The 12196-nt window shown below is 40.4% G+C and overlaps 1 protein-coding gene across 1 annotated transcript in view; it reads right to left on the reverse strand.

The window, feature by feature from the left end:
* The window catches only part of UBXN7 (UBX domain protein 7), a gene marked incomplete at its 5' end in the record, with an annotated part of 20309 nt that extends 9719 nt beyond the window's left edge, over positions 1 to 10590 (reverse strand). The window contains 3 exons of the mRNA XM_009702531.1: positions 5381 to 5493; positions 7507 to 7572; positions 10523 to 10590. Of these exons, the coding sequence (XP_009700833.1) occupies positions 5381 to 5493; positions 7507 to 7572; positions 10523 to 10590 (247 nt within the window). The remainder of the gene's footprint in view (positions 1 to 5380; positions 5494 to 7506; positions 7573 to 10522) is intronic.
* Between the last annotated feature and the right edge of the window lie 1606 nt (positions 10591 to 12196).

Consider the following 12196-nt stretch of genomic DNA (forward strand, 5'->3'; position numbering starts at 1 on the left):
AAGACTGGAACTAGTATACGAACTCTCTTGCCTTTTAAAAAAGAAAAAAAGTATAAGTGTGTTCACCATCCTGCTGGTAATGCACTTAACAGCAAATCCAAGGAATTAGGATGCTATGCAAGATTTTGCCGTTTTAGGCAATATTTTATTCCCCAAACCAAAACTTTTACTTTTAAAATTAATTTTAGCCAGTGTGCTTTCAAATAGTCAGCCTATCCACTGTGTGATAGACAGACACATGAACCCCACACACTTAGCTTCACAAACTGAAGAATCTCAGTCCACAAAATTAACCTGCATGGCCCAGTGACCCGCAGAGCCAAGTTTTATTTTACTCAAAGGAAAAAAAATGAATGTAGAAGCGTGTTCTCTCAAGGGACCTCACACTAACTACTTACCACTACTACTACAGTGTCAGAATCCAGTATTTGGTCACCAGGTCATAAAAGTGGGGCAGGTGACACCTAAGTAACTGGTAAGAGTCTTAAATCTAGTCATTATGCTTTTATTTAAAAGACTTGTTCTGAGCTAACTGTGGATTTTGAGAATTAATTCTAGGAAACCAGTTTAAGATGAGGCCTAGAGGCACTGCCCAAGTTTAAAGGGAACAAAAATCCTCATGTTATTTGAGTCAATTGGATTGCCTTAGTCCTGTATTCTAATGTAATCCATATTGGATTAAAAGAACAAACTCAAAAATACATAACTAGAAAGCTGGAAAGTGCATCTCACTCTTCTACACTTACTTTGTGTATTTTTTGATATTAGTGAAAACCTGTCTCTACCTCTCCTCTGTCCAGCTAAAGTCCTTGAAAGGAGGCAAGCAGGAAATTCCACACAGAACATTTGCAAAGATGAGTTTTCACCTGTAGAGCAGGTACAGCCTTTGAAACTACTTTTAATTTCCTTCTAAAACAACAGGTTTCACATTTAACATTTAAAAGGACACAGTTAAATTGCTACCATCTCACACACGCACAACTCTGCCCTTACACAGCTACTGTTTTTTTTTCTGAGGGGGAGGAGGTGAGCGGAAAGAGAAAAGTGTGGGGGAAGAAATGCCATGGGTTTGGAGATTATATTGGTGGGTCATTTTGGTAAGTGACAAAAGAACAAGGGAAGGCTCAAGAGCTGCCTTGCACATCCCAAAAGCTATGTCTGATGGCTTTAGATCCACTGTTTCCAAAATCAGCTGCCTCCCATTTCTCCTCCTCCTTCGAGGTATAAAGGGCAGCGCCAGGCACTTAACAGCACACAGACAGGGCAAGTACAGAACAACCACCCTTTGCAAGCGTCTCTGTTCAAGCTTTCAGCAATCGGAAGAAGGAACGTTCAAAGACAGATCTCAGATACAACAGGCCAGATACAAAACCAAAAACCATACCAAGTCATTCTAAGTTTACCTTTACGCTTTCTACCCATTCACAGTTTTCATCGCTACGACAACACAGAGCAACAAATCAGCAGCCTAGTTAGAAAATTTGTGAAAGAAGTCTTGGTTTACACTCAATACTGGATCTCACTGGATAACCTCTAGCTCTTGCACTACTAAAAGTAACATGTTTTCCTCTCATTCGCCTTTTCTGAACCATGGATGGTTTATAAATGTTGTGGTGGTTCTTCCTTGCTCAGCTTTCTTGAAACACACTGTTCCTTTAAGTCAGCAGAGAGAAAAAAGGAAGTGGAGCCAGCATCTTGTGACCTTCTGGACATCTGCTAATCAAGCATGATTCACTTGGGAAGAGAACAGATGACAGAAAGTCAGAGCATGAGATTATTTAACAAGAAATATCCTATTTGTCCTACAATTAGGCTTCTTGCCTGGGCCAGGGCACACATTCTTTCATCAACCAGCCATTCCTGTGCCAAAGGTGCATCTGCAGGATATGCTTATGCAAATGGCCAGTCTAGAAGAACCTTATGCAAACATAATGCACCATTTGAGTGTCATGACTAGATTAGCTTCCAAACTATTGCCGCTTGTTATGTACAAAGGAAAAAAAAGAACAATTCAGCGTCAGCTGTAAAGCAGGGAGCAGCTAGAAAAGGCTTAACTTGTAAAATGAGGAAACTTCATATAGACAGACTTGAAACTCTGCAACTCTGTCGCTCCACAGAAGTACCGAAATCCTAATGACTGTTAAGCACAGAATTGCACATGCCAGAACTATCTCCTCACGAAAGAAGAAATGTAAACTAAGTCAACTTGGTGTGTACCCCTCCCAAATTAAATCATCCCTCACATCATATGCATAAAGAGATGAACACCTGCAATTCTTGAAAGCAGTCTTTGAAAACAGAACAAAACCATGCTGTTCTTTACAAAGCATGTCTGGTGTGCAATTTATTTATTATACTCTAGTGATTTATTCCTAGTAGATTCTACATTAAGGAGATAACTCTGAAGCTTAATACACATTAAAGCTCAATATTACAGTCGGGAAACGACAGTTACAAATCCCTTGTGCAATCTTAACTGACAGTCGCCTAATCGTATAACCACGCAATGCTACTCAAATACAGACTTTTTAGTGACACTGCGTATTTAAGCTCTGAAAGTTCCTCTGAAATTTTCTAGAAGGAAAAGAAAAAAAATAAAGGCAGTTTAGGTCAACATCTTGCCACCTTGCTGGCCCATCAGTTGTTTGCCTCTGGCTTACATAGCCCCATTCCACCAGTCACTAGGTAAATAACATCTAGTGGCTCATGTTCAAAAAGCCTGCAGGATTAAAAGGAAGTCTTTTACAGATTTTCTGGATCAAATCTTTTTCACCACATTTCTGTGGTGTAATTTAGTTAATCATACATTTAACTTTGCAAGGATAGTGATCGTAAGTTGTTCTGTAGGTAAAGCACACTGCTTTTTCACAGATAGGAAGTTTAAAAAAAAAAAATCAATGTCATTCAACACTTGAAAATTTTTCTTCAATGAAAGTTAATTCTCACTTACTCTTAAAAGCGAGTATCACCAAGTTAAAATGAAATGGCAACTTTTTACACCTTACTGATAACAAAGTTTCTCTGTAATTGAAGAAAAATGAAGTTTCTCGGGGAAAACCAAAGATAACTAAATCTACTTACTATCAAAATGAACCTTAGAGTACCCAAAGAGGAGGAGCAACAAAAGATGAGCAACAAAGACACATGAAAACCTTAGCAAGATCAGATGCCACCACTCTTGCTAAGTTTGAATAAAGTCATAAATTTTAAAGGATTCTGTGATAAATGTACATGGCACAACACTGGCTGAATGTTCTTGCACACCCCTCCAGAGGTCAGAACCCACCACACACCAATAATAATAATAAAAGCCTACTTAGATTAACACTAAACTACAAGAGCATCAAAATGACAGTATTTAGTCTTTGGTACTTTGGAATGGGATAAACACTTCTGATTTATTATATAGATTATACACGTTTATCTAAGCGGACAAAGATGGAAGAAGCTAACGGCAGCTTGCTAGAGATGAATTTTGAGAGACTCCGGTTACTGGATTCACAGGAGACCTAACATTGTCCCAGGCTGAAGCAGCACAATAGTCTACAGTCATAAAAGGTAAAATGGAAGGGGTAATGGTCAACAAATTGAGAAGCTGAAGATTTTTTTATTGCCATGAAGTTGAGGAGCATCACTTTGAAATGAAGGGTATCCCATGGGACAAGGAACTGTACAGGAACACAAAAAGGTAAATACCAAGACCAGAAATGTACATGTCTTTAAATCTGAGTTACTGCAAAGAACAGGACAAGGTGTGTATATACACCCCTCTCTCTTTTTTTTTTTAATTTACAAGACTGAGTAAGCATGCAGAGACTTTAGGACAATCAAATCTATCAGTTATTTCATCCTCTGAAATTACTTTTGACTGTGGTGGATGTCACAATCAACACTGTTGAAGTCCTGATATGTTTTCAGCAAGACAGGAGAGAAGACTAGCACACATCTCAAAATTCCACAGCAGAGGTCAGAGGGCACTCGCCTACGGTGTATATGTTCCAGTCTGGAGCAGCACTGGCTCTTTTCACGTGAATTCCCTTTACTGTTGCCTTTAACTGTACATTCGCTGGGTTCACAAACAGCTCTGAACCACAGACCCAGTAGGTATCATCAGTTGGCAGACACAACCTTGTTTGAAGTAAACCCTGAACCAGAAGGCAGGGAGGCTTCAGCACCAACTACTTCAGCCTGCTCATCTGCTTCTGTTGCACCAAATTACTTGCTGAGGCAGACACAGCTATTTTCTGTCAGCATCCTTTCAAAATCTGGAATTTTGTTAGAAGATTAAACATACAGAGGGCACTGTCAGAATGCAGGAATTAGTGACAAGTCAACTGATCCCTGGTGATTTGAGAAGCCTAAGAAGAGAGGTGAGGCCAACAGGATGAGAGCTGGAGAATCAATAAAGGCACACAGCATTTCTCCAAAAATTCTCCAGCAGTGCTCTAGTATTTGTGCATGGCAGTAGAGGTAAATGTGAAAAGGATGTAAATAATATTTTTGTTCAGCTCACACAGTGAGATCTCCAGCACTGTTTGCAGCACCTGTATCGCACCATTTGATCATTAGTTTGCATTCTCATGAAATTATCATATAATAATAATAATAAAACTCAGCTACTTAAAGATGACCAGTAGAAGTTCAGTGGTAACTGGAACTTCTGAAGAAATCTGGAAACTATAAACTTGAAAAATAAAAATATATACTCATCTCTAATCATTAGTTAAATCACCAATCTGTATCATAACAACTTATGACTAGATCCACACATGCCTACACAGACAGGAAAGGTGATACCTGAAATTATTTAAAGCTAACAGTCCCATTCTCAGACAAACAATCTCTTGGATACTTCTTCCATCACTACCAGATGCAATTTTATACAAGAGCAAGACCTCTACTGAAGATAAAGTTGTGCCTTCATGGCAAAGCCACACTCAAATACTTTTACTAGCTCAGGTATCAGAAACCACTTAGCTGTGTTAACATAATTCTGCCTGAGCTTCTTGCAAAGTACTTGCTTGGTTATCAACAGCAATCTTACTTCAGCTTCTTCTGTATCGTACTCTAAAGAGATACTTCCAAGGATGCAATTTTTCCATTTTGACCAGCCTCCTTTGTGCACAAAAGACTTTCACAAAGTGTTATTTGCCACACTGACATTTAAACATTATCAGTGTGGTCTACCATCATTAGTTAACTCCTTTGATAAGTCATCAACATTTCCATAGGCGGTCCATCAAATACTTATCGCTATACGGTCTTTTGTAACTTTCTGACCATCCGACAATGGATCCATACATGGCACCAGCCTAACACAAGGCTTCCACACTGTACGCAGTCATCACATAAGGAACTGCACCAAATTTTCAAAACTTACCGTTTCAAAGCTGCCTTTGTGCATCAGATCAATGGGAGGTCTGAAGAGGTCTGCTAAAGTAGTGAGTTTCTTATCTACTGCCCCTCCATTTCGTAGCTCCTGTTCCTGTCGAACTGCACAGCCCCAAGAGAAAAGGAAGCCAAATTAGACAAAACACTCACAAGATGGATTTATTATTGGCTATATGCTCATACACAAAACTTCAGCACTAGAGTCACAAGGTTAGACCACATGGAACAAGATTAGCGGCTATGTAAGGTAAGAACCCCGCTTGCCCTAGCTAGCTTTCTCAAGCACTGGGAATCTATTTCACCTTTAAAAAAACATCTTAATAAATTGAGTATCAGCAGAGGGGGGTCATATGCCAGTATCTGAAAACAAATGAGCACAAAAAAAGCCATGACTTGTCCCCAGTGATGCTTTTAAAAGGGTAAACTGAGCCAGATTGTAGCATCATAACTTCTACTTGCAGTATTTCTATTTCAGTGTTTCTATTTCTTGACTGTAAGGCAATCTACAGAAAAGGAAAAAAAAAAACCCACCAAACTCAAACAGACTTAGTTTACACAGAGAAATATCTGTGGATGTTTATATTAAATATCTACTCTTCCCACAATCGGCTCTAGATACCACTGTCTCTTGCAGGTGAACAGGTTTTCAGCCTCGTTTATCCCTATTTGAGCACATTTCTTTTAGTGGTACCAATTCCATTCAAGATAATGCAGAACCTATTTCCTACGTAGACATGACCATATACAATAAAGGTAAATCATGGCAATTGCTCACCCAAAAATGCAGTGATACAATGTATTTTATGGAACCAAGTCAGTTGAAACGGGCAATAACTATCCCACGACCAAAAACCTTCCAGTAGTGAAAGGAGCTGTCAATGTGCCATAGTGGACAAACCATTTTTGAGCAGACACTGGATCCCCACAGGGAAAAAAGCATCCCTGTGGAGCAGGCCTAGGAGCCAGGAAATAATCTGGACTTTCATGGCCAGCGCTGCATTTTCAGAGACAGCTAGATAGTGATATTCACCTACGAAGTTTTACCAAAAAGCATGGTAAAGTTTCATCATAAGCCCTCACAACGATTTTACATATTGTGCATCTCTAAATGCCTTATAACAGAGTAGAGATGATGAGAAAAAAAATTAAGGGTATGATGAGTCTGTAAATCGTGTATTTTCATTTACACAGCTGCCAGTGACTTTAGTGCTTGACGAGTTCATTACTAGTGGAAAACCCTGATCAAACCTGTCAGGGGAAAGAAATTAATTACGAATATTTATTTTCAGTTCAGCATCCAACAGCACCTGACCACGTGGGAACCTGGTCCATGGTTAGACCTGTTGAATAGTCCAGCAACATCAGCGATAACAACTGCACAGCAGCTCTAACTCAGCTGTGAAATACCTGGTGTTCTGCTGCCAAAGAATGATATTCTACGAAACTTAAAGGCTTAAATAACAGCCAATGTTTTGTCATTTGGAGATTCTGCATGCGAACAGACAGACGGTGGCAAACAGCAATTAAATTCATGAGAACCTTGTGTGCAGCCAAGGAAGAGGTCTCTGGGCTACTCAAATCTAATTCAAGTGCCAGAACGACCACTGGCTAGCCAAGAAAAATTCAGTGGATGAACTTAATTTCTACGTGGGTGTTAGATTCTTCCCGCATTTCAATTCCCTCTAGAGCAGAAAAAGGGTTTTTTTGAGAGTTATCAAGAAAATATTTGCCATACCAAAGCAGACAGAATATACCGTCTGGAGGTTTTACTTATGCAAAACAGGCACGCGTTTGGACCAGTATCCTCACTACCTGCTTTGCGTGTCCATTACTCAGTACTCTCCTTTCAGCCACCCCAGAACAATAAACTAACAACCATAACTGTACCACAAACGTGGAAGGGACATACCAGCAGCAAACTGTACTGACACTACAACAATGAACAGCCTAATAACGTTATTTAAAAAAAAACCCTTCTGCTATACAGTAGGCAATTTAAAAACCATTCAACAACTGCAAGCTGTCCTAGCCTACAACGGAAACTATTTTTCAATCTTACTTGCGTTAAAAACAAAACAAACAGAATGTCTACCTTACTGATCTGTAGACACTTACTGGTTTCTGTCTGAAAATCCCGAAAGCCGTCAAATATCGAGCGTGCAGGTCTGCGTCTTTTAGGAGCTTAAAAAAAAAAAAATTTCAAGAATTATTTCAAAAATATACTATCAAAATAATTACATATTAGTACTTTCCATCACATGTATGGGAAAACAGAATGGGAATGCAAAGCATGAGTGATGTGGGAGTAAGGCCATTAGGAAGGGCTGAAGGAGGATGGAAATAGGTAGTTTGTAAGACCCATTTCCTAACACATCCTCCCTCCAGCAAACGTTACCCCAGAAACAAAACATCTATCAACATTACACAAAAGTTTAAATGTAGCCCTTTCTGATGGGCTCACCAAGGCCCATCAGTATGTAGTGGCAGTGCTGTCACAGCATCATCACATCACAATTCCAGTGAAGATTTTTACCAAAGGCTTTCAAGCAGATGAAAACCTTCAAAAGATTAAACCCTGTGGGAGTTTCTTTATTAGGAGACACATTCATTTTTTCCACAACGCATTTCTATTCTTTTCTAATCTTTTATCCAGTTCCTGTCCCAACTTCTTGGCTGGACTGGCAACAGTCACACTGCTCCACAGGATCCAGTATCACTATCTGCAGAGAAACCTTCAGAATAGATTATTTGCAGCTGGACAGAGACAGCGGCCCAGACAGATAACCAGAACAGTACCTAAAAGTACCACTGAAATCCTATGGTACAGCACAGCCACTGAACTTGGAATGCAAACCAGAACTGCCAGCCAAATCTTATTCCAACTATTCACGTACATTACTATGAACTGAAAGGACAAAAAATTTAAGATAGAACTTTCAAAGTCTTATTGTTACAAGACATAATAAATAATAAATTAAACAAAGTAACATAAATACAACATATATCCACTGGAAACCTCTAGTAAGAAAAATCCACTTACTGTGGGAAAGCATGACCTACGCACAGGTCACAAAGCGAATATCTCCAAAAGTTGATTTTAGAGACCCTTCTGGGTTTGCACCCACAGTGCTTGCTGCACCTTTCACCCTGGGCCACACCAAGGGCACAGAGAATGGCACACAGTTCTTGTTGCTTCCATTCTTCTCATACAGAGTATGAGAGAAAGAATCCGTGTATCCCATACAGACTATCATGGAAAAAGAAAGTAAGCCTGAATGAGGAACACGTTTGTAAATACTGCCTAACTCCTGTAAGTAACATCTCTTTCACCTCCAAATGCTTAGGCACAAACACAACCCACTAAAGCCAACTTCAGAGCAACTTAAACTGCAGCTAAGAATAGCAACTGAAGGACCCCTTCAGCAAAAGCAGCATTTCCCTTGCCAGGCTTAGCTACAGCCTGGCAGCGCTGGTGAAGATGTTCATGGCAGTCCAGGTAGATGTTTTCCTGATATCCTTTGTACTGCAGAATGGGATCCCTGTATCTGGCAGAGCACAAATAGACAGGGTCATCTCTTCACCTGGAACAAAAACTTAAGCTCACACAACCACCTCAATATGACACTGTTAAAAACAGAAACCGGAACGTCTCCTGCTTTGAGGTGAGAGCTGAAAAGACCAAGTGCAGCACCTCTCCAGTTTCAGCTAGCTTGCCAGGCTTCTTCATGTTATAAACAGAAGCGGCATTAGTGAGCATATTAGCACTGGCGGACCAGACAGTGTCAGGAGGCTATCGCCGATCCACAGATCAGTTGGGTAGTCAGTGACAGGGCGTCCGAGATCAGCGTGTGACAAGTGGGTAGAACAGGACCAAGCATTCAGGTCAGCAGATCTTAATCCTGCACTTCTTACATTCCTGAATTCATAGGATTCTACAGACCTTTGTCAAAAATTCTGTTGGGCCATAGGAACAAGTGCACTGTCTTCAGAGAGCCCTCAGCAGGGCATCTTCCTCTGGAACCACCTCTCAGCTTGTGCATCCTGGCTAGAGACCTCCCCGATGTTGAAAAAAAGGATCACGAGAAAACCAGTTCCAGGGTAAACCTGAAGTTTGGCCTCCCTCTCCTTTCTAGCACAGGAACTAAACAACGAGCAGTTCCTATGGGAATGAGACCACTTTAAAGATGAGCACTTGCATGCCCTTCCTTGATAAAAAGGGCAAGACTCTCAATCCACTCGACATGGCAAAAGCCATGCAGCCAGCCAGGAACGGTCTGGTCAACATGAGAAAGCCACAGCCTCACAAGGCTAGAGGAGTAAGCATAAGAAGAGAGAGCCTTAGATCTCCATACAGACATGGACACTATATAAAAGGAGAGGATAAGGCACCAGGTAATCCAGTTCTGCTACAGAAGTTCCACCCCTCTTCTGCTGTAAAAGAACCGCTACAGCAGAGATTTGAGGTCGAGGTTTTGAGATACAGAGCATTAGTGTATTACATGAGTACTAAACAGTGTTTTAGACAAGCACTCAAAAGAAAATAGCATTTCCATCACCTGTTTTCTTACGGCAAAAAAAAGTTTCCAAAGCAAAAGTGATAAACAGCTTCAGAAAACAAACAAGACAACTAGCTGCATGGTGCAGCTCAAAGAACAAATTAAATTCCTAAATGAGACATGGAGAAAATGAGTAATCATACAGTTCAGCCCTTCCCCAAGAAGCATGCATTTGTGCTCTTCATTTTCACTCATCAGTCAAGGTTAAATCTTTTATCCCACCACCTTGAACACTTTCACAGCAGTATCACATGGTTCTAAACCCCCAGAACGCAGATGTATACTTATGATAGCTAACTGGCTGCTGTCTCACAAAGTCTCATGAAACAGGAGTTGGCAAATTAGTACCACTGGGAATGCAGCATCTCTAATGTGCGAGGTTTTCAGTAACACTGGTGTTAGTTCCAAGTATGTAATCATGTTACATGGCTGCAGAGTTGCAGCAGGGAAAAAAACGCAAGAATAAAAATACATACAATGCTTTCTTCACATTCAGCAAGTTCTGTTTTTCTTTCGTCACTTAGCTCATCTCAAGGTAAAGAAAACAAAAAACCAAAATAAGAACACAAGCCTACCTCCAAACAAGGGCTCAGGCTCTACTAAAATTTCCTGTTTTTGAGGAATTGGAGCTCGCACTTCATCCCTATCAAAGGGGAAGAAAAAAAAATAATAATTCAGAGACATTATAATATTCCAAGTACTACATAAACCACACCCCATTGTGCTCCAAAGGCTCCTGCAACTTGAACCAGCTAAGGATGCTGCTGTACCACTGCACAGAATCAAGAGATTTGGAGTCAAAAGGGATCTCAAGAGACGATCTATTCCCACTCATGGCACTAATGCAGGACTTGGTACACTCTGCATTAAGATCTGGCATGGATGACCTTTGTAAGCCTTGATAGCAGATTACACAAATCCCTGGGTGACTTGATCCCAGGCTTTGGCAATCTACTATTTAAACATTTTTTTCTTCTTTAATAACTTTCTTAGAACTTGGAAAACTTTCTTAAAACTTAGCAAAGGCTGCTAATTAATCCACTTGCCACCCTCCTCCCCTGATTATCTACATAGAGAGGAAAAAAAATATTCTCTTCCTTATTACCAGCTTTCTTCTGTTGGAAGACTCTTTGCTCCTACTTGAAACTCACAGCCCTCTCTTTTCCAGAGGAAGGATAACAAGACGGTCCAAACAGCCACTTCCCCCGGTTTCTGAAACAATTCTTTGCTTACAGGGCTACACTCCCTCACATATCAACAGCTTAGTTACACTTGCAAAGACTCCTAGATAATCTGAAATTACGACTAGAAGAAAGGAATCACAAAGGCTCTGAAACAGTGTCACTTACTCAGTGTGGTCACCTGGCCCATGGACCTACATGAAAGCGGGCACGGGCTCTCCCAAGGAAATCCATTGCTACATCCTGCCTATGAGCTACTCCTGAAGTGCCCTCTTCCCTTGGATTCCTTGAAGCTGTAAAGCGTGCAGTTTGTGGCTTGGCCACACAGGTTTCAAAAAGTAACTTGTAATGTCAGCAAGATGCACTAACCTTGCTATTAACCTCCACATCTTTGATTGCTGTTGTGAAGCTAGTTATTCTCCATTTTGCATTTGCATATTTATTGTTCTCTCTTCCTAGAAGTAACACTAAGCTGACCAGCACCTGGAGGGTGTCAAGTATAAAAAAGAAAGTATTCCAATAAAAACTTGAATCTTAAGTCACTGATGTGCCAGAAGTTGTCTAGAAATAAGAACTCTAACACCTATAGATAGAGAGTTTTAACTTCATTACCTGTCAAAGGTTCAAGTAGGAAGGCACTGGACATCAACTATAAAGGTTAGTACTAAAAGAGTTGTTTAAATTTATACATGTGCTTCAGAAGTATGAGTAGCAAGAATTTTCTTTAAAAGTTAGTTGTCTTTTTCTCCCGAAGTGGAAGCTTTTCATAAAGACAAAAGCACAGCTAGGTTTAATTTAGAACATTTAATGAATGTGACTTAGACCATTTAGCTTCCACTCAAAATACTTCATTTATCCCAAGCAGACACATTAAGAGGCAGCACTGAAAGACCCTCTGCTCAAGTGGAACACCTCTTCCCTTTGCTGGCATCTGATGTGTAAGACACTCGTGCAGGTTCTGTAGTTGCTTATTCCTCTGCCTACTAGTGCACACGATCTAGCCTTTCCAGTGCCGAATCTGGTTACACTCAACACAGTGGAATCAATGAATCATTTGGGCTGGAAGGG

The sequence above is a fragment of the Cariama cristata genome, unplaced genomic scaffold (genome assembly GCF_000690535.1).
Source record: "Cariama cristata isolate BGI_N322 unplaced genomic scaffold, ASM69053v1 scaffold19636, whole genome shotgun sequence".
Classification (NCBI taxonomy): Eukaryota; Metazoa; Chordata; class Aves; order Cariamiformes; family Cariamidae; genus Cariama; species Cariama cristata.